General features: G+C 37.6%; 2 protein-coding genes across 2 annotated transcripts; one reads left to right on the forward strand and one right to left on the reverse strand.

The window, feature by feature from the left end:
- Nucleotides 1-5,412: 5,412 nt before the first annotated feature.
- On the reverse strand, nucleotides 5,413-22,360 carry LOC133333448 (interference hedgehog). The gene is made up of 7 exons (XM_061541768.1): nucleotides 21,995-22,360; nucleotides 18,960-19,919; nucleotides 18,710-18,860; nucleotides 9,582-10,241; nucleotides 9,343-9,522; nucleotides 9,112-9,272; nucleotides 5,413-6,438 (listed from the first exon to the last, which is right to left on the reverse strand). Exons 1-7 carry the CDS (start codon nucleotides 22,358-22,360, stop codon nucleotides 5,413-5,415), a joined length of 3,504 nt encoding a protein of 1,167 aa, XP_061397752.1.
- LOC133333441 (selenoprotein BthD) lies at nucleotides 10,324-10,749 on the forward strand. Its single transcript, XM_061541762.1, has one exon. The coding sequence runs from the start codon at nucleotides 10,324-10,326 to the stop codon at nucleotides 10,747-10,749; it is 426 nt and encodes a 141-aa protein (XP_061397746.1).
- Nucleotides 22,361-23,641: the final 1,281 nt, after the last annotated feature.

Raw genomic sequence — 23,641 nt, forward strand, 5'->3', positions numbered from 1 at the left:
ATTAATTTTGCAGAAATGCCAAACGCAGACATGGCTTTATACACCTGTGAACGGATAGGGCTGTCGAATGTCGAGGTGGTATGTGTCGATGTGTTTTTCGTAGGTCTTTTCCAGCATTTGGCGCATAGTGAAAATCTGGTCAATGGTGGATTTGCAAGGACTGAAGGCGCATTGGTATGGTCCAATAATGTCATTGACCATTGGCTTCAGTCGTTCACACAGCACACTGGATAACACTTTATAAGCGATGGGAAGGAGACTTATTCCTCTATAATTGGCACATATCGTCTTGTCTCCTTTTTTTGTGACCGGGACACAGGATGCTGAGGTTCCAATCATTGGGCATGCATTCCTCTAGCCAAATTGTACTAATCAGCTGGTGCACGCTACTGACCAGCAAGCATCTGACCACCAGTTTTGAATAGTTCGGCTGGTAACCCGTCAGATCATGCTGCTTTATTGTTCTTGAGTCGATTATTTGCAATTCTGACCTCATCTTGGCTAGGTGGTATACACTCTATGAGTTCTGGGGTATCTTCTTCACAGCCACTATTTGATAACAGAAGTTTTTTCAAAATGCTCCTTCCAGATCCTCAGCACGCCGTCTCTATCTGTCACCTTCTTCTTCTCCACAGGAGGATGTCCCTGCATCAAAACCTTCGGTTTGGTGTTTTATTCGTTGGTAAAATTTTCGGACTTCATTCTGACTCCTGTACATCTCGATTTGCTTACGCTCACGTTTTTCTTGTTCTTTCTTCTTTTTTTCCTCTCTCCGTTTCTGCCGATAATTCTCCATCACATTACGTGTTGCTACTGTCTGCAGGGTTGCCCTATACGCTGACAAGAATTGCTTTCGTCAAGCAGGTGGGTATGATGAGCGGAGTAGACCTCGGCTACCTATTGTGTTTGCAGCTTTTCGGCGTCGAGTTTCCGTGTTGTGTTAGATCGCATCTTTGCTGCTTCGTGGAAGCTAAATTTTATCACAGTGGGACCAAAGATATTTCCCTTCCGATTTTTGCATTAAAATCTCCTAGCAGAATTTTAATGTCAGGCAGCCAGGGCAGCGGTCATATGCAGCTTCTAGACGCTCGCAAAATATGTCTTTGGTCTGTTCATCTTTGTCTTCCGTCGGAGCATGGGCGCAAATAAGACTGATGTAGAATAACTTCGCTTTTATACGGATTATAGCAATTTGCTCATCTACTGGAGTGAATCTGCAGACGAGGTCTTTTATTCTCCTATTAACCACAAATCCGCAGCCAAATTCATGTCTCGTTTCATGGCAGCTATAATACAGGGCGTAATCACATGATTTACTTACGCCAGTCCCTTTCCATCGCATTTCCTGTAAGGCAATAATATCGGCTTTGTACTTCTTGAGTACATCTGCCAAAGCGAACACTGCGCCTGTTCTGTACAACGTGCGTACATTCCACAATTGCCCACAATTGACACATAACCTTAGTCGTGGATTTTTTAAAAATATATTTTTGGGGCCTAACCTTAGGCGTTGATTTTTTAAAATTATTTTTGGGGGCCTAACCTTAGGCGTTGAATTTTTAAAAATATTTTTTGGGGTATAACCTTAGGCGTGGATTTTTTAAAATTATTTTTTTGAGGCCTAACCTTAGACGTGGATTTTTTTAAAATATTTTTTGGGGTATAAACTTAGGCGTGGATTTTTTAAAAATATTTTTTGGGGTATAAACTTAGGCGTGGATTTTTTAAAAATATTTTTTGGGGCCTAACCATAGGCGTGGATTTTTTAAAATTATTTTTTTGAGGACTAACCTTAGGCGTGGATTTTTTAAAAATATTTTTTGGGGACTAACCTTAGGCGTGGATTTTTTAAAAATATTTTTTGGGGACTAACCTTAGGCGTGGATTTTTTAAAAATATTTTTTGGGGACTAACCTTAGGCGTGGATTTTTTAAAAATATTTTTGGGGTATAAACTTAGGCGTGGATTTTTTAAAAATATTTTTTGGGGTATAAACTTAGGCGTGGATTTTTTAAAAATATTTTTGGGGTATAAACTTAGGCGTGGATTTTTTAAAAATATTGTTTGGGGACTAACCTTAGGCGTGGATTTTTTAAAAATATTTTTTGGGGTATAACCTTAAGCACGGATTTTTTAAAAATATTTTTTGGGGTATAGCCTTAAGCTCGGATTTTTTAAAAATATTTTTTGGGGAATAACCTTAAGCACGGATTTTTTAAAAATATTTTTTGGGGTATAACCTTAAGCACGGATTTTTTAAAAATATTTTTTGGGGTATAACCTTAAGCACGGATTTTTTAAAAATATTTTTTGGGGTATAACCTTAAGCACGGATTTTTTAAAAATATTTTTTGGGGTATAACCTTAAGTACGGATTTTTTAAAAATATTTTTTGGGGTATAACCTTAAGCACGGATTTTTTAAAAATATTTTTTGGGGTATAACCTTAAGCACGGATTTTTTACAAATATTTTTTCATGATCCCTGCTTTATTAACTACTTACCAATTTGTTTATTCCCAAAATAAATATTCAAAATTTTCTTTTTATTAAAAATTTTGTTAAAATTGTTGATTGTCGTTTTATTTTTTTTTATTTTTTTATTTCTTAAAATTAATGTCATTTTTTTGTTTAAGAAATTATTATTATTATAGTTTACAAACTAAAAACGAAAAAAATAATTATAAATTAACAAAAAAATAATAATAATTTTATATGATTTTATTTTCTATAGTGAAAAAAGGCCTTGTTTTTGCTTAAAGCAGGAAGCATAGGGTGAAACACTTTGTTATTAAAAAATATTACAGGGTGTAATAAAATAATATTACAGGGTGTAATAAAAATAATATTACAGGGTGTAATAAACGAATATTACAGGGTGAATCGTTATTTAAAAGAATATAATTGTTTATGTTTTTGTTCTGCTGATTCTTCTTCCCTTATTTAAAAATTTAGTTTTATATTTTAATTGTTTTTAAAGCATAACACAAAATAAAAAATTAAAAAAAAAATAAATAAATATTTAATTAATCTTAACTTAACCATTAGTATTTTTTCGAACAAATGTTTTTTTTTAATATATATGTCTATATATTAAAATTTTATTTTTAATAAACAAATTAAGTATTTAATTAATTACTATTATTATTTTTGTTTGTAATTTAACAATAAGGCAATGTGTAATTAAATTAAATAAAAACATATACAGGACGGAAATAGATTATTAAATTAATAATGTTTACAAAACAAATGGCTGCTTAAAACAATTTATTTTATAACTAAAACTATAATTATATTAATAATTTGTATTACTAAAAAAATATTTTGTTCATATTATTCGTTATAATTTTTTACAGTTTTAAAATCGATTTCAAAGTTTTTTTGTTGTTATTAATTTTGTGAATTCATTTCAAATCAGTGTGGTTTTCTTAAACCTAATATGATGATTATGGGAACATGTATACTACCTCTATTATAATTAAGTCTTTTTTAATTGAGGATTCGAGTCGAGGTCTAGGTTATTTCGCTACCCCCCAGGACCCCTCTTTTGCCTCATGTCCCACTCTCGACGACGTAAACGAAAGTCTAGAGTCGGCAGTCGGTTCTTTTCCTCAATCGAATAGAGGAAACCGGCTCCTTCCGCCTTATTCAGAAGATCATCCCGAATCAGCTCTGCGATGACTCGCCCTTGTCAGACGAGGAAGACATCATGGAAACTAGCACATTGATTAGCACTACGGTGAAAAACACGTTAGCGACTATAGTGTCTCCTCCGAAGCAAGGAGAGTCCTCCCCGTTGCTGACTAGGGAAGTAAACCCTGGCGAGGTTGAAGATCTGCAGGGTATCACCACGGCCTGTAGTGATGTCGCGAGATTACTTAGGTAGTTGGCTGTCGAAACGGATACTGGTACTGACGAGACCCCCCGTCGATATGATGGACGATTCATCAGTACCAGTAACTGCTAAGCAAGTTGATGCCAAGGAGATCGCTAATAAAAAGATATACCGGAGAGCAGTTAACTACTGCAACCGTTTCATCAAAGGAGTTCCTTTTAATCAAGAGGAATCTCAAATTTATCCGGAAGTTATCCAGGAACTATCCGAACGATATTGAAAGAATCACCCGCCGACCCAATTCTAAGACCCCCACTGTAGTCCCTTCAGAGAAGGAGCACATTCTATAGAAAGCTGATGCCTGAGAATTTTAAAAAGGGTAAACTAAGTACTCAGACGTCCCAGACACCAGCATCCACAAAGACGGAAGGTACTGTCGAAGTCGACCCGAAGGAGAGCCCGTAAAAAGGCCTCCAAGAAGACCGATAAGACATAAACACCCTCTGTCGAATTGCCAAAGCCGACGCCCAAGGCCCAAGTTGCTAGTGGATGCGCCAAAGGTAGCGAGCGCGAAGCAGTTGCCTGCGTCGACTGGGCATATCTCTGCTGCGGTTGCAACCCCGGGTGCCAAATCTCGCCCACAGCTGTCAAGAAAATGAGGTCCTCGGAGGAACAACAACCTGCTGCACAGAAACCCACGCAGTCTTCGGCTACAGAAAGAAAAGAGAATCCGGTGAGTGTGTGGTGGAAGCCAAACATGCAGGTAGGCCAGAAACCTACACATAAGGTTCCGGATGATCTGCGAGTAGCAATCATAGACCGAGCTGATCCTGACGGTATTATCAGCGAGGATAAAGGGTTGCTGGTCGATAGCTATCCTACGGTTTGGCCAGATCTCCTTGTACAAAGGGGCCAAAAGGTTGTTAATTGTCGTACTAAGGAGACTGCGGACTTCCTTAAGATGACAATTAACAACCTGGACGCTCTTTGGGAAGGTAGCAACAGACTGGCAGCTGTAGCGGTCCAAGAGATACCAAGCGTAACCACCCAAGGCAGAACACACTAAGGTTAGTGGTAAAGCAGAATTACGGCCTTCAGATGAGGAGGTGGGGAATCCTCGCCTTATTTTAAAGGAACGGCGGTGTAGTCGCGAAGCGTGGAGCGCGAAGATATTTTAACCCTTTCAGTGTCAAAAAAATTAAACTTTATTTTCTAAAAACCTCTCCTTTTTAGAAAATATTTTTCATGGCCTATTCTTAGGCGCGGATTTCTTAAAAGAATTTTTCATGGTCTATTTTTAGGCTATGGTTTTTTAGATTCATTTTTTTGAAATGCCCCTTTACTGAACTCCTAATGCTATACCATAATTTAATTTCCAAATAAATTCATACTAAATTTCAATAGTATTTTGAAATTTTAAGACCTGCTGACCTAACACACCTACTTTTCTGAACTAAATTACATACTCTATATTAAAAACTTATAGCTAGACAAAATTTTTGTTAGGAATATTATTTACATTTTTCTTGTAGATTTAACCTCTACGACCGAAAAATACCTACTCCAAGTTCCACCCTCCTACACCTCAATACTGTTTAAACTACCCGATGAAATATTGTCGTTGTGACTACCCAAACGTGAACGCTGTTTCATCATTGCCGCCCTCGCCGGCATTGGGGAGCGTTGAACTCGTGGACTACCACTGACCGTGATGGGTATACCTAAACCCCCATTGGGATTATTGGATAGAGAATTCAGACCATTCGTTGTATTTGTACTACCGCCAGAGGTGCGACGGGTACGCCTTAGGGAGGGTATTCTTGTTGTCGCCGCCGTCATATTATCCATATTCACCGCACTGGGATCATGACATGCAGCCAGTTGGGGATTACTATTGTTTTGTGAATAACTCATGTTCCGTACACCACCTCGATCTAGGGTACGTCTATGTTGTTCCATACTTGGTGTTAAGGGAGCATGACCATGATGGGTGGTGGGTGGCAAATGATGATTCATCAAAGCGGCATGATTATTATTTTGATGTGGCGGCACTGGAGGCGGTTGCTGATAGTCACCCCGTTTGGCCATCATTGTTGGGGTGGGTGGCGTCTGATAATACGGCTGAGCATGATGGATACCCTGCGATGCCAAATGGGATGCCTGTGAAGAATTATTTAAATTATTATTGGATGTGGATTTATGATTGGTCTTAGTGGTGGTTGTATGATTTGCTAATTTCGCTGCATTCTTGCCCGGCAATGGTGGCAATGGTTTGCACAAAGGCGAATTGGGATCTAAACCATTTGCGGTGGCTGTCAGGGGACAATTAATGCCATCGACAGCCTCCAAGGTTTCACACGATGATGTGGAACGTTGTGGTGGTGTATGAGGTGGTCGATCTTCTTCGATGGCATAGCTGTTCAATTTCTCTTGGCTATTGTGACAGCTGTTCTGCTGGTTGGTGTGGTGGCTACTGTTGCTATTGCTTTTACTGTGATTGGGAGTGCTGTGACTGCTGCTGTTGCTGCCGCTGTTATTGCTGCTGCTACCGGTGGTGTTGGTGGTGTTGTTGGTCATGAAGCGCAATTCCATAACATTACGATTCTAGAATAGATTACGCGAATATATCTGTATCTAAGCTAGTATCAGGTTTTTGGGGTTTTTTTACAAGAATATATTTGCAAGGGGAAGGTGGGGGGCAGGAGACCGTAAGCAAGTACCAAATATGTGTGGGATATTTACAAAAAATTTAAATAAGTTTGAAGAAGTGGAAAATGTAAGGAAAGTAGTAAAGTCGGACGGGACCGACTACATAATACCCTTTACCATTTTGGCTATATTCAAGAGATGCATCCTAACAGACCTCGCATTTTTGAAGGACCATTGACATGAAAGTGGACTACTTCACATATATGATCTGTGTCTATATGTGAACCGGGCGAACCATTTGCTGAAAACCCGACGAACATATATATGGAACCTATATCTAAATCTGAACCGATTTCAATAAAACTTGGCACACGTTAGGCCAAACCAACTTCAGTACGTTGTACAAAATTTTGTGCCCATCGGACTAAATGTGACTCTTTCAGGCCCCATTTGCTAAAAATCGGACGAAAATATATATGGGAGCTATATCTAAATCTGAACCGATTTCAATAAAACTTGGCACACGTTAGGCTATCATAACTTCAGTTCGTTGTGCAAAATTTTGTGCCAATCGGACTAAATTTGACTCTTTGGTGCACCATTTGTTAAAAATCGGACGAAAATATATATGGGAACCGATTTTCACGAAACTTAACATATGTAATTCTTGACTCAATTCAGAGCACTATACCAAATTTCGTACAATTCAAAAGATATATGGGGACTTTGGTGTGCCATTTACCTTAAATCGGACTAAAGTTTATATGTGAGCTATTATCCTAATCTGTCCCGATTTTCTCCAAACTTAACACACGTCATTCTGGATCTAATTCATTACCCCATGCCAATTTTCGTGCAAATCGAAAGATCTATAGAGACTTTGGTAAACCATTTACCTTGAATCGGACGAAAATATATGTGGAAGCCATATCTATATCTGAACCGATTTTCACGAAACTTAGAACAAATCATTCTGGACCTAATTTAGTACCCTGTGCCAAATTTCGTGCAAATCGAAAGATATATAGGGACTTTGGTGAACTATTTACATAAAATCGGACGAAAATATATATAGGAGCTATATCTAAATCTGAACCGATTTTCTCGAAACTTAACACACATCATGCTAGGCTTAATACCGTACGCTGTGCCAAAATTCGTGCAAATCTAAAGAGTTCCAGGGACTTTAGTGGACTATTTACCTAAAATCGGACAAAACTATATATAGGAGTTATATCTAAATCTGAAACAATTTTCACGAATATCAGTACACATCATTCTGGACCTAATTTAGTACCCTATGCCAAATTTCGTACAAATCGAAAGATATATACGGAATTTAGTCCACCATTTACATAAAATCGGACGAAAATATATATAGGAGCTATATCTAAATCTGAACCGATTTTCACAAAACTCAGCACACATCATTCTGGACCTAATTCAGTACTCTATGACAAATTTCGGGCAAAACGAAAGATATATAGGGACTTTGGTGCCCAATTTCCAGAAATCGGACGAAGATATATATGGGAGCTATAACTAAATCTGAACCAATTTTTCCCAATTTCAATAGAGTTCGTCCTTGGGCCAAATAAGTGACTTGTACCAAATTTCATTCAAATCGGATCATAAATGCGACCTTTGTTTACAATTTAACATGGACAGACGGACATGCATAAATCGACTCAGAAAGTGATTCTATGCATATTCTCAAAAGGAACCGGGTCTATCTCGATTATTTTTGCCCGTTACAAACATATGCACAAATACACAAATACCCTGTACCACAGTGTGGTGAAGGGTATAAAAAATAATTTTTAAAATTTTGAAAAAATTTCAAATGTTGATAAAAATTGGTATAGGTCACTTAATTGGCCCAAAGACGAACCCTACTGAAATTGGGAAAAATCGGTTCAAATTTAGATATAGCTCCCATATATATTTTCGTCCGATTTAAGGTAAATGGTGAACCAAAGTCCCTATATATCTTTCGATTTGCACGAAATTTGGCATAGAGTACTGAATTAGGTCCTCTATATCCGATCAAATGAAAAAATTAGTATCGGTTGCAGAATGACATGTTTATGAATCCAATTTCATTTTACTGGTCCTTCAAAAAAGCGACGTCTGTTAGGATTCATCTGTTGAATATACCCAAAGTGGTAAAGGGTATCATGTAGTCGGCCCGTCCGACTTTACCACTTTTCTTACTGGTTTTAATTATGAAAATATACCGTGTACCTTATAATTTCATCTATTACCTAAATATTTACATAAAGGAAAAATAATAAATAAAATAACAATAAAAAATATTTACAAAAAAGAAGATAAAGATTGTTTTTTTACAAGAAATTATCCAAGAGTTTTTGTTCTTGTTGTTGTGCCAGAAGAAAGACCCAGAGAAAACACACCATTTTGAAGAAGACAGACAGCCATCAGCCAGACATACAGACCGTAGAAGCAAATACATACAACCATTTGAGAATAATTTTTTTTTTTTTTTTTTGTGATAGAAAGTTATTGGAAAAATTGAATTTGAAGCAGTGCAAAGTGCCACAACAGATAAACTATTTTCTAGAACCGAATGTCATAATAGAAATATTCGGTATGATGTGAGCATCTTACCTTATCTGCCTCCTGGGCCAATGGATTGGGTGTAATATTCATGCGTGGCAAAACCCCATTCAAACGATGATTGCCTTTGTGATGATTGTTGACACCCAATACTTGAACTTGTGGTGAAACGAAATCCGATTGTATGTGATCCAATTGGGGTTTATTTTCATCTGGCGGAGGAGAATAAAAACAATTAACTTTTTTTTAAATTTTGTTGTTTTGAAAAATATTTCCCCTTACCCTCACTTTGTGAATTCTTGCGCCTCTTGACACAAAGACAGGCCGTAATGGTGGCAATCAATAGCAGAATACCACCACCAGCTGCCCCGGCCACAACAGGGAATATGGAATTATCCTCATCATTGGTTTTGGTGGCTGGCACCACAGCAGGCAGAGTGGGGGCAGGGGTTGTAACAGATTCTGAAAATTAAAATAAATTACAATTTTTTTAAAAAAAAAATAATTTCCGAACAACTTACTCTTCGTTTGCACCGAAACTATGGAACTAAATTCCGATGCAGCCACATCATTAAATGATTGCAGTTTAAATTCATACGCTGTACCGGCTTCCAGCATATCGATTTTAAATTTCCTTGTATGCATACCATCGACAGTGGCCTTTTGATATTCTCCCGCCGACGATGATGGCCGATAATAGGCATAGAAACCATCAATGTGGGAGCCATGCTGATTATTGGGTAATGTCCATTGTAAGAGAACTGCTGATTCCGATAATGGTTCAATGCGTGCCAATTCGGGTATGGGTAAATTTGATTTGGCCAAATCTAAGGCATCACCACGTTGTAGGAGAAATTTTGAAGAGGTATTACCCTCCTTATTGTCATCGTTATTGTAGACGGCAACAATACGAAAACGATAAAAACGATCGGGTTTCAAACCCGTAACAGAGGTGGTATAATTTTTTGGCCCGTCACCATTACGACGGCCATAGGGTATATCATCGTTTGTGGTTTGCCAATTTTCTTTGGGTATTTTGCGGGTAATGTCGCCCAGCATGCGATACTGGACTTTGAAGAATTGTATGGGTAGGCCATCATTGCGGGGTACATTCCAGCGCAGCATAACCGAATCGTCTGACAAGCGGGTGACATTTGGGCGTGAGGGTGGCACCATGGTTGCTGTTGGAAAAAAGAAAAACAAACAAAAATTAAAACAAATTTTTTAACAAAAATTTCAGTGAAAAAAAAAATTTCCAGAAAAATGCCCAAAAAGAATAAAAAACGCCAACGTGAAATTGATTGGTCTGCGGAGGCCAACTTCCAGAAAAATCGTTCCATAATCTACATAGAACATTCTATGGAATGTCCAATATTTTCCCTAAAGGCGGAGGAGTTTTTGAAATTTCTTCAGGACCAAATACCAGAACGTCAATTTGCCTTAATACGCAATGGCTATGGTAAGATGCAACCGCGCGCCGGAGCATTTGAAATTGAATTTGCACAAAATGCCCGCACATCGAGACACTGTTTGTGGTCCGGTTTGGATAAGGGACCACCGCGACGAGATAAATTTCCACAATTTGAAAATTTAATGCCAGCCATACAGAGAGTCTTGAAGAAATTCTATCCAGATCCAAGGAGTAGAAATTCAGCCGATGATGGTGAAATGGATGAGGCAGCAACATAATGATGGTGAAATGGGAATTCGGTTTTTGGAACAATTTTAAACGATTTTGTATTATTTTGTGGACATAATTTATGTTTAAATATTAACTAATTAGATTTCAAACTCTGTTTTAAAACTTTTCAAACCTTTTTTTTTAATAAAATCGCGGCATTTCACTGCCAAATGTATAATTTCATATGTTATCATTTCACAGTGATTTGCCATGTAAAAAACTGCACTTCGACGAAACACCCTGTGTTGAGTGCATTACATATGTTGCTTTCTGTGCCACTCTGTTTCTCTCTATCTCTGCCACAGCTTAGTGCAAAAAGGCACAGTGATGACAATAGAAACACAGTGTCCATTGGGTATGTTCAGTTAGCGAGAAATGTTTAAATACATAGAGCGATAATAAAAAAATAAAAAAAATTCTAATTGATTGCGTATCTGCAGCAAATGAGAGACCTCTATTGGTGTGCCAGAGCAAGATTTAAATGTATAAACACGAATAACCGCTAAAAATATAGAAAAACACATGAATTTACAATTGCGTATGTTCAGTGAACAACAGCCTCCTTTCACGCTGCCACAGAAATTTAAATTAATGTAACTGACTGTTAATAAAAGGAAATCAAATTGACAATTGAGTATGTTCAGTGAGTGAGAGACTCTGATTGCCCTGTCAGAGACGGAGTTAAAAAAACAATGCAGCAGACTGCTAATAAAAGGAATTGAAAATGAATAATAAGTATGTTCAGTAAGTGAGATATTCATTTTGTGTTGTTAGAGGGGTATGTTCAGTGAGTAAGATACACATTTTGAGCTGTCAATGACAGTTAAATGCATAATAATAAAAGGAAAAATAAATTAACCCATTGGACATGGGAAATTTATTTTGTGGCGTGGGGAGAGACAAGAACATAAGCAACACAACTAAACACATAAATAATTAACAATAGTTAAACCTAGAAATGCCTTCATTTCACAAAAACATCGACGATACACCCTGTGTTAATTTTGCTACAGCTGTTTTCTCTGGCTCTCTCTCATTGCATTGCCACACAACTAAACACATAAATAATTAACAATGCATATAAAACAGAAACGGGCATTTCACAAAAAATTCTGACGATACACGCACTGTGTTAATTGTGTGTGTACAGCTTTTTCAATTGGTTCTCTCTCATTGCATTGCCACCGATGGGAATACCTTAAAAGTAATGCCAATGCATACAAAACCATTTGATGTAGAAGAAAACTACAAAAAAATAATGCCAAACCATTATAAAGAGAGAACACAAAACAAAGACAACACAAGAAAAATAACTCGACTCACAAGACAATATCTAAAAACGAGCCATATTGTATTAGTCGCTCATTGATAGGCAATGTGAGTGAAGTAAAAATATAATTTTTGCGCGCTTTTCAACAACAAAGTTGAACGAGTAGAAAATAGTGAACAGGAAGAAGAAGCAGCAGATGAAATATGAAACAACACACAAGCAAACAAACAAAAAAATGAAATACATACCTAAAGAAATTATAATTAATGAAAAATAACAGCTAAAATATGAATATAGTTAAAAAAATAGATTTTCTGGAAAAATATATAAAAAATTATTGATTATATTTGAAAAATTATTTTGTGGAGTGCGGTGTTTAAAGTCATTTATAACTCTACACAAGAAAAGAGTGAGCAAAAAAATAATTTTATGAAGACAACGAGACGAGTAGAACAAGAGGAGACAACACAAGCAAGAGTGAAAAAGAAATTAGAGTGGAAATAATTGATTTGTTTGGCAAATCAAAGCAAAAGTGTTACAACAACAATAACCATTATTTTGGCAAAATTTAATAACAAAATAATCCAAAACAATGTCTGCTGGTGATGGTTCCCAGGCCACCACGGTCACAATTACTGTCGAAGATGGCTCAGCGGCGTCAGCCAATAACTCAAATGGCGGCGGCTCAGCCGGTGGTGCTGGTAATTCCAGCAAATGTCAAATGGCCCTAACACCACGCTTTACCCAAGAAGAAAAGGAAATCCTGTATAGCCTCTTCCATCAGCACGAAGAGGTTATCGATATAAAATTTCGTAAAAAGCAACGTTCCAAATATTCGATACGTGATGCCTGGGAACAAATTGTAAGGGAATTTAATTCACATCCCCGTGTCATGCAGATGCGTAATCTCAAGCAGATACAAAAATTTTGGTTAAATGCAAGGTAATTATCCATGAGATGCGATGGCGACGATGAGGCGGGCGGGCCACAACTACACAGTGTTATGTTGTTGTTGGTGGTGGCCCCCTGATAAATTGCACCTGTTACTGTTTTTTCCTCGTTTCGTAAAAACGAAAATATTTTTGTGTTTGGCGGGCGGTGTACGTGTGTGATGATGTTCTATGCCCCAGCAATTCATTGATATGCAAAATATGTTGTATGCCACCCATCATTATATCCCCCACAATTTTTTTTTGTTGCCACCACTTCCTTACCATTTGTTTTTTCTGTGCTAGTAATTTCAAACAAAAACAAAACTCAGCCAGCAACAACAAAAATTACTCACAACAAAAGCTTGCCTATGCCATAGATTTTCTCCTAGTCCGACCAATCGTACATAAAATAGAAGAAAAAAATTCTAAAGGAAACTACTCACAACAAACCTCAAATTATTACTCACAACAATGAAAATGGTTTGCCTACCCTACCATCAGCACCACCACTCATCATGATGTTAATAATAGTTATTTATTATTGTTTTCTTTCTTTAGAAATTACTGTGATTTTCTTCCACTTGTAATTTTATTTTCATATACACAATCATCTTTCAGTATGTTTTTTTATTTATAAGAAATAATTGGGGTTTCTTTCCTGCCGTCGGACTGTCACACAGAAATATACAGCTGCTCTAATGTACAGAGATGGAAATTTGTATGTTAAAAAAAGATTCCAACATTTTTTTGCTTGCAACTATAATTTTCTTCTAATTATATTCCCGATACATTATTTAAGTGGCATTTCTTTATTACTTTTCATGAAAAATCATGATATCCTATGTTTTGTTTTTCTTATTTTTTATTTTATTCTCTACTAAACACTCTTGACATGTACTAACTTGTCCATCTCTGACCTAGTGGCAAATAGATGAGTGTGTGTATATGTGTTATTGTTTCCATTTTCGTCTCATTGTTAAACGATAGTGTTGTTGTTGTTATTGCTTATTTCTTTCTACCTACAAAACGACAGAACGAGTACAGTTGTGAGTGAGACTCTTTAGGCAAAATGGAGTATAAACAGTAACAACAACACTGCAAAGGGAGGAGTGTGCGAGAGTGAGGTAGAGCTAAATCAATAGAGCGAGCGCCCTCTGCGAAAAGAACAAGCAAATTGAGTATGTTCAGTGACTGTTGTGTATGTTCAGTGAGTGAGCCAAACATTTTGTGTTGCCAGATGTGACTTAACAGCTGTTTTGACATTTATGATCAACAGGCAGTGGCCTGCGGCGGGAAATTAATTGAAAAGAGTTTAATAGGAAAAACTAAATAAAATAGTTTTATATTAAATGGAAAATAAATATAAAATATATATAATTTAATTGTTGTGTATAAATGAAGTAAAATAAAATGTGAATTAGTTGAAACACAGGTAGAAAAGGTAGTGCCAAAATAAGGAGAAGAGATACATAACAAAATGACATTTTAAAACAACAGGTGGCAGAAGCGGGAAATAAAATGAATTTAATGGGAAAATAATTAAATTTATTTGATATAAAGTGAAAAATAATAAAGAAAAAAAAACTATGGTAAAGCAAACTAAGTGCAATTGTAAATAAAGAACTGAATTAGGCGAATCAGTAGGGAAAAAGTAATAGATAAGGATAGGCAACATGAGAGAGACTCGTCAGAGAGTAAACAGCTGATTTGATTTACAACAAATGACACTTGCTCAAAAGAAGGCGGGAAATAAAATGAAATTAATTTAATAGAAAAATAAATTAATTGGAATTATTTGATATTAAGCGCAAAATAATACAAAAAATAATTAAAATTTATATATAATTTTTAAATTGTGCACACACTAAACTTTAGTGGCTAAAGCAAGAAAATTATAACTACGCGCAAGCCCAGGGACTATGAAGGACAAGGCAAGCAAAGAAATGTGACAAGCATGCTCAGACAAAGTGAATAGTAATGGGGGGTTTCATACAAGAATAAGCAAAGTGCCCTCTCTGACTTAAAGGCTCTGAATTATTGAACGGAATAAATAAATTCAGTACTGGCACAATTGCAGAAATTTTTCCAAAGCTGCCTTTAGATACAAACTTAAAAGGTTTTAAGTTGGCAGATCATATATTTTTATTTCTTTATAATATAAAAATTGTCAATCCTATTTATCCTCCTTTCTATCCCCAATTACAGATTACGCAAACAATATCCCTTTCGAGCGGCTGGACAAAAACTAAATGCCAATAATCAACATCAGCAGCAGCAACATCAACAAAATTCCGAACATTCACAACAACATCAACAGCAGCAGCATCTAAACAATCATGTTATTAAGGATGAACCCGATTTCAATATACACAATAGTGAAAATTCGGAAAATAATGAACACAACGAATCCTTTGAAGAAATGGAAATGGAGGCAAATAATGTATCCGAATTGGACGAGGATCCCTTGGATACTGATCAACAACAGCAACAACAAGATTTACAACAACAAGTTGCGGCAGCACAACAACAAGCGGCAGCCGCAGCCGCCGCCACAATACATACCCAACAAATAAGTGTGGATCAGATCTCGGCGGAAAAGTTAACCTTAAATGATTTGTTGCAATTTAAGACGGCCCGGCCAAGGGAGGAGATTATATTGCAAATAAAACATCCGGCAGATAATACGGGTAAGTAGGGCAAACCGATTCAAATAGAAACATATTTTAATAATTTTTCTTTTTCAATTTATAGGAGCAGCTCAAATTACCATACCCTCACCGACACGCATTACAATACCCCACCATCAGGCACCACAGCATACAATGGCCACCATCACAACAAATGGCTATAATCAGCAGATAATCAGCGAAATTAAACCACAACAAATCACCTTGGCTCAATATCAGGCTCAACAACAGCTGCAGCAGCAACAATTGGCGGCCCAGCAGCAGCATCAATTGGCCCAACAGGCACAATTGGCTGTGCTGCAACAGCAACAACAACAGCAGCAGCAACAACAAGCTGCCGCAGTGGCAGCAGCGGTACAACAACAACAGGCTGCGCAACAGCAGGCGCAGCAACAGCAAGCCCAACAGCAGGCTCAGCAACAGGCCCAACAACAACATCAACAGCAGCAGCAACAAGTTAAAATGGAATTGCGGACCACGCCCACCGTTAGTACACAATTTGCCACCGCCACACCCACCTTTACATGTACCACATTTAGTGCCTTACCCACAGGAGCGGCTGCAGCAGCTGCTGGTCAAAATTTAGCCAATGTGGTGGCCAACACCAATTTAGCTGCCTTCAATACCAATGCCACAGCCAATTTAACAAATGTTAGTGCTGCCGGACCCATTATTAATCCTGGCGCCGTTTCAACTGTTACCATTGCTCCCAATAATGCCACAAATGTTATGGCTGCAGCGAACGCCGCCGCCACCGCACAACAACATGCAGCCAATCACATTAACATCAACACCGCCGCCACCACCACCACAACAACACCTCCCACTAACAACGATGCCTTTGAGGAGAAAATCAGTTATTTCCGCATGAAAGAAGCCGAGCTACGTTACAAAGAGCAACAGGTTGCTTTGGAACGTAAAAAAATCGAGCTTACCCATGCCCAGGAACAGTTGAAACATTTGCGAGAAGTACATCGACTGCAGGTGGAAGAATTAAAAGTGAAAATACGTATACTCCAGGAAGAGGAAAAGCATTTACGCAAAGATGTTGGCTCACCCTTAGATAGTTAAGTTAGTTTTATTATCGGCAGCTTTCCTTTCCCCAAGGGGGAGGGTGTCAGCGATAATAATCACAAATTGTAATGTAAATGTATTAAGAAAGAAAGATAAGAATTGTTTTACAAATAGTTACATTTAAAAAATATATTTTTAAGTTATAAGATTTGTTTTTTTAAGTTTTCAAACACATGCGGAAAAAGAAAACAGAAAACCAAGCCTATCTCTCTCTTCCATGCCCATGAAGTATAAACGTATGTTTTTTTAATTATATTTTAATGGAAAATCTCTAATGAACTTTTTTGGAATATTTGAAAGAAATTGTAAAAAGAATATTAATTTAAAAACAATCATGTTTAAAAATAAAATCAAGCTGGTATCACAATACCGATAGAGAATATATATTTTGGAAAGAATATACTCTGAACAAAACAAAAACCTTTGGAAAGAAAAAATAAAGGAATATGAGCAACAAGTACACACCTTTGGGTTAATGCCTACAGTAAGGAGAAGAAATGGAAAACAGAGTCCTAACCTCAAATAAATAGACCTAGTTACTGGGGGAAATTTTAAATATTTTAGACATATATGGAAACGATTTTGATTTTCAGATTCAGTATGGGTATAGACTCAGAATATATATACACTTTCTTTGGGTTAATGCCTCCAGTAAGGAGAAGAAATGGAAAATAGAGACCTAACCTCAAATAAATCGACCTAATATTTGGGGAAAATTTAAATTTTTTAGACAAATATTGAACCGAATTTGCTGCGGCTTGGCAGTTGATCTTGAATATGGGTAGACTCAGAATATATGGTTCCTCAAAAAAATGTCAATATTGTTCAAAATTTGGGTATAGCTCCCTTTAGAGGTGCCGATCGATTTGAGGGATTTTGGGAGATTTTCACAAATTTGTCAACCCATTCTGCTGTAACTTGGTAGTTGGGGTTCTCTATGGGCGCCAAATCTCCCTACGAAAAATTTTCAATATTCTTCAACATTTGGGTATAACTCTCCTTAGAAGTTCCGCCCGATTTGAGGAATTTTGCGAGATTTCTGTCAGATTTTCCAATCGATTAAGCTGTAACTTGGTACCTGGGTTAATCGGTGGGTAGAAAACCTTCATGTAAAAAATTGTGAAGATATGTGCATGTTTGATCATAGCTCCCTTTAGAGGTGGTACCCGATTTAAGGAATTTTGCATATTTTCTGTCGATTTTTCTAAACGATTTAGCTGAAACTTGGCTCCTGGGGCTCTCTGTTGGTAGGAAACCATCATGCAAAAAATAGTGTAGATAAGTTGAAAATTGGCTTTAGCTCCCTTTAGAGGTGCGGCCCAATTGAAGGAATTTCGAGAGATTTCTGCCGAATTTTCTAAACGATTTAGCTGAAACTTGGCTCCTGGGGTTCTCTGTGTGTAGGAAACCATCATGCAAAAAATAGTGTAGATAAGTTGAAAATTGGCTATAGCTCCCTTTTGTGGTGGTACCAGATTAGAGGAATTATATAGGATTTCTCTCGAATTTTCTAAGCGATTTAGGTGAAACTTGGCACCTGGGGTTCTCTGTATGTGGACAACCATTATACAAAAAATTGTGAAGATAGGTGCAGGTTTGATCATAACTTCCTTTAGAGGTTGGACCCGAATTGAGGAATTTTGGGAGAATTCTCTCAGATTTTCAGGCCGATTTTGATATAACTTCGCACCTGGCTTTCTCTGTGGGTAGAAAACCTTCATACAAAAAATTGTGAAGATATGTGCATGTTTGATCATAACCCCTTTAGAAGTGGTATCCGATTTAAGGATTTTTGAGAGATTTCTGTCGAATTTTCCAAACGATTTGGCTGCAACTTAATACCTGGGGTTCTCAGTGGGCACACAATGATCATGCAAAAAATTGTGCAGATAACTTCACGATTGGGTATAGCTCCCTTTAGAGGTGATACCCGATTTGAGGAATTTTTGGTAGATTTCTTTCAAAATTTCCAACCGATGTAGCTATAAATTTTTATTGTACTTACGTTTATGCTTCTTGCGCGAGCCTTTCTTAGAGCCTCCACCGCCACCACCACTAACTTCTTCATAACGAGGACGTGGTGTGGCCGCTCCCGCTGAACCCGAAGAGCCATGGATTTGTTTGGGGTTAACTTTCAGAAGATTTGCATCACTGGTCTGAAACGAAATGACCACAAATAAAAATGTAAAAATAAATTTTAATCTTGACCACAAAAGAGGACATTCCCTCCCACCCTTCCGAGTAAAAAAACTTACCTCTCCAACTTCATTTTTGGCAAAACACTGCACAATTCCCGCATGGCGCTTCTGAACATGTTGTATAACCAAACGTCTACCATCATGTTGAACTTCCGGATCCATTGAAGTATCCTGACCATTGATAAGCCAATATATATCCGGATATGGATAACCCGCTGCCGAACATTCCAATTCCAGGGTATCACTTTCATTAGTTAAAGTGCTGGCGGGGCCCCGCAAAATTGAAGGCTTCTCAAGGACAGTCAATTTAATCAAATGCACCAAGGCCGGTGCAATGCCATTATCTAAACGGCACACATACGGGCCCTGATCCTCCGGTACAACATCCACTATTTGCAGCCCATAGGGTACAATTCGTGTACGATTATTGTTGTTGATATTAACAATATTCGGTGAACTCCAAACAGCTATGGGTGCGGGGGAACCCACACCTGGACATTCCAAGACCACAGTATCTCCCGGCCTGGCTGTCACTTGATTGGGTGGCTCCTTAAGAAAATGTGGCGCGGTACGATCGCTATAGCTAACCAACAATTCAATGCGTTGAGGCAGCTTTACCTCCTGGCTGGTAATCGGATTCATGGCACTACACGAATAGTTACCCGAATCTTTAGTGCTGACCGTATTCAAGACCAATGCTCCATTGGCTGGTATCAAATCGGATTGTGGAATTTTTTCACCATTACGAAAGAAAGACCAAATTGCAGCCGGATTTGATGTGACGGTTCCGCATCGTAAGAGAATGCAATTTTTCGGTGCCACATTATAGCGTATGGTGTTACGTGTATAACCATTGGAATTGTCAATGGAAATGGACACCAGGGTGAGACGGGCCGGCAGTGAAGCTATAGCTGCCGAACCATATGAGGCAACACATTGATAATCACCCAACGAATCGGTTTGTACAACTATGCGTAATTTGGAGATGCGATCTTGATGGGTTATGTTGTAACCATTCTGTAAAGAGAGAAAACAATTTTTTTGAGGTTATGTTCACAGAAATATTTTGAGGTTATGTTTTTAAGCAGATTTTCCAACCGATTAAGCTGTAACTATGCAATTTGTAGTCTATGATGGTCTACAATCACTCTAGAAAAAATTGGGAATATCGATTCAAATTTGTTGTAGTTTCCTTTAATGGTAGAGGTGTCGATAGATTTGTAGAATTTGATGATTTCTAACAGATTTTGTCGACCAAATTAACTGTAACATAGAAGTTAGGGTTCTCTATATGTGTCAAAACTCCCTAGAAAAAATTGTGAAGAATGGTCCATGTTTGGGCATGACACCCTTAAGAGGCCCCGGCCGATTTTAAGAATTTTTACGATTTCTATCCGATTTTCCTAACCGATTTAATTGTAGCTAGGTAGATGTATGGGTGCCCAATCTCTCTACCAAAAATTATCAATATTGGTCCACTTTTGGGCATAGCTTCCTTTAGAAGAGCCGCCCGATTTGAGGAATTTTTGTGATTTGTAATAGACCGAATTAACTGTAACGTGGATGTTGGGGTTCTCTATGGGTACCAAAATCTCCATACAAAAAATTGCCAATATTGGTCAACATTTGGGCATTGCTACCTTTAGAGGTCCTATCCGATTTGAGAAATTTTGGGAGATTTTTGTCGAATTTTCTAAGCGATTTAGCTGAAACTTGGCACCAGTGGGTAGACAACCTTCATGCTAACAATTGTAAAGATAAGTTGATCCGATTTGAGGAATTTTGGGAGATTTCTCTTAGATTTTCCAGCCGATTTTGCTGTAAATTGGCACTCGGGGTTCTCGGTGGGTAGACAACCTTCATGCAAAAAATTGTGAGGTTATGTTGAAAATTTGCTATAGCTCCCTTTAGAGGTGCTACCCGATTTGAAGGATTTTGCACGATTTCTGTTGAATTTTCTAAGCGATTTAGCAGAAACTTGACACATGGGGTTCTCGGTGAGTGGACAATCATTATACAAAAAATTGTGAAGATAGATGTATGTTTGATCATAGCTCCCTTTAGAGGTTGGACCCGATTTAAGGAATTTTGGGAGAATTCTCTCAGATTTTCCAGCCGATTTTGCTGAAATTTGGCACCTGGGGTTCTCTATGGGTGGAAAACCATTATACAAAAAATTGGATAGATACTTTGGGAATTGGCTATAGCTCTCTTTAGAGATGCTACCCGATTTGGGGAATTTTGGGAGATTTCTCTCAGATTTTCCAGCCGATTTTGCTGTAACTTGTCATCTGGGGTTTCTCGGTGGGTAGGCAACCTTCATGCAAAAAATTGTGAAAATAGGTGCATGTTTGGTCATAGCTACCTTTAGAGGTGCTATTCGATTTGAAGAATTTTGCTGGATTTTTGTAGAATTTTCTGAACGATTTTGCTGTAAATTGGCACCTGGGGTTCTCGTTGGGTGGTCAACCATTATACAAAAAAATTGTGAAGATAAGTTGAAAATTGGCTATAGCTCCCTTTCGAGGTAGTACCCGATTTGAAGAATTTTACAGGATTTTTGTAGAATTTTCCAACCGATTTAACTGTAACTTGGCTCCTAGGGTTCTCTGTGGGTGGGAAACCATCGTGCAAAAAATAATGAAGATATGTTGAAAATTGGCTATTATTCCCTTTAGCGTAGGAAACCATCGTGCAAAAAATAATGAAGATATGTTGAAAATTGTCTATGGCTTCCTTTAGAAATGGTACCCGATTAGAGGAACATTGATAGACTTCTCTCAGATTTTCCAGCCGATTTTGCTGTAACTTGTGGCCTTGGGTTCTCTGTGGGTGGACAACCTTCATGCAAAAAATTGTGAAGATAACTTAAAGATTGGCTATAGCTTCCTTTATAGGTTGGACCCGATTTGAAGAATATTGGGAGATTTCTCCCAGATTTTCCAACCGATTTTGCTTAAATTTGCTGTACGAGGCTTTCAATGCGTGGTCAACTTCCTTCATTGGAACGAACATATATAAATTTTTTTTTATTTTGGGTCCCCTTACCGATTCTAATTTAGGTTATGTTTGCGATTTTTGTTTCAACTTACCTCCTGTGTCAAATCCCTATAACCACTGCCATCCGCTGTGCGATTACTCGAATGTCGAAATTTCCATTTGAAACGATCGGGTGTTAAATTCATTTCACACTCAAAAACGACTTCATCGCCCTTGGGTGCGACAGCCGATTCGGGTGAACGTACCACATGGACACCGAGCTGGGCATGACAGAGTGTGCTCACAAAAACCACTAAGAAAATCACAGATTTAACGATGACAGATATTGGTGAGGTGGTAGCGGACGAAATGCAGGATGATTGTGATGATGGAGAGTGGCGTCGCGGGCAGGATGATGAATCAGACGAAGATGTTGTTGAAACTGAGGCTGCATCAGATGTTGGCATCAACCTTTGCATTATTGACAAGCAGGTGCTTTTGTGAAATGTTTTTGTCGGCAACATTGTGCTTGTCACTTTTGTGTCTCTGCTGCTTTTTCTGCTTCTTCTTCTTCTTTTTCGTTTTGTTGCATAAAATGTGTAATGTTTATGTTGTTGTTGTTGTTGGTTGAGTCCTCTTTTAGATTCCAATTACATTGAACTGCAAAGAAAAAGCAAAAAAAGAAGGAATCCATTAAATTATTGTTGTTACAATTTTTGAACATCTGTCCATTTTTATGAAAGGAAGAAATCCAAATACAAAAAAATTCGAATTCAAACCTTGACCATAAATCAAATTGAAAAAAAGAGAACCCCGGCAAGTTGTCATTACAAGAATTACAAATACAAATCGAAAAGAAAAAAAAAAAAATAAAGAACAGAAAAACGATGGGTCCAGAGCAAAATGAACATTCGCGTTCAATAATCATTATCAAAAGTTGCCCAACAACACCAACAAACAAGAACTTGAAACATTCCATTGGTTCCAGCATCCCCTGGACAGAAATATCCAGTTTTTGTTTTGCAAATGTTTGTAAAGTTAAAATTTATGGCAAGATTTAAACGAAGGATAACATTCACAGGCGATATTGAATCATAAAAATAGCTGTTGTTGTTGTTATTGTTTTTTTTATTGCTGTGGATTTGTTGTAGGCCCACGAAAAACAAGAAGAACAGAGCAGAGCAACCAGCCAGTCAATACCAGTCGATGTCTTTGGAAGACATATTTTGTTGTTGTCGAGTGATCAATAAAATATAAAATGCAATGGAGGAATGCATTCCAACATGAGGCAAAGGATATATTTGTGCGGGTTTTGTGTATGGTTCCCTTTAGAGGTGCCTTCCGAACTGAGGAAATTTAACGATTTCTCCCAGAATTTCCAATCGATTTAGCTGTAACATGGCGTTTGGGAGTCTATGGGGGTATAAGGTCTTCCCACAAAAAAATTGTAAAGATAGGACCAATTTTGGACATACCTCTCTTTAGAGTTGCCACCCGATTTGAAAAAATTTGACGATTTCTGCCACATTTTTCAAACGATTTAGCTGTAATTTGGTAGTAAGGATTATGTAGGGATACAACACCTTCCTACAAAAACTTGGAAAGATAGGTCCAAGATTTGGAATAGCTCCCTATATAGGTGCCACCCGGTTGGAAGATTTTTGGACGATTTCTGCCAGATTTTCTAAGCGATTTAGCTGTAATTTGATAGTTAGGGTTTTGTAGGGACACAAAAACTTCCTACAAAAAATTGTGAAAAT

This window comes from Musca vetustissima, unplaced genomic scaffold, assembly GCF_032173495.1.
Source record: "Musca vetustissima isolate MV318-11 ecotype Yass unplaced genomic scaffold, APGP_CSIRO_Mvet_v1 utg3767, whole genome shotgun sequence".
NCBI lineage: Eukaryota > Metazoa > Arthropoda > Insecta > Diptera > Muscidae > Musca > Musca vetustissima.

Bases quoted from the DNA above. Each gene is read 5' to 3' on its own strand.
- LOC133333441 (XM_061541762.1), top strand. From the start codon at position 10,324: ATGCCCAAAAAGAATAAAAAACGCCAACGTGAAATTGATTGGTCTGCG.
- LOC133333448 (XM_061541768.1), bottom strand. From the start codon at position 22,360: ATGCAAAGGTTGATGCCAACATCTGATGCAGCCTCAGTTTCAACAACA. The intron at 18,861-18,959 runs GTAAGTTTTTTT...ATTTCGTTTCAG, and splicing joins CCAAAAATGAAGTTGGAGAG to ACCAGTGATGCAAATCTTCT. The intron at 10,242-18,709 runs GTAAGTACAATA...TTTTTCCAACAG, and splicing joins CTCGCGCAAGAAGCATAAAC to CAACCATGGTGCCACCCTCA.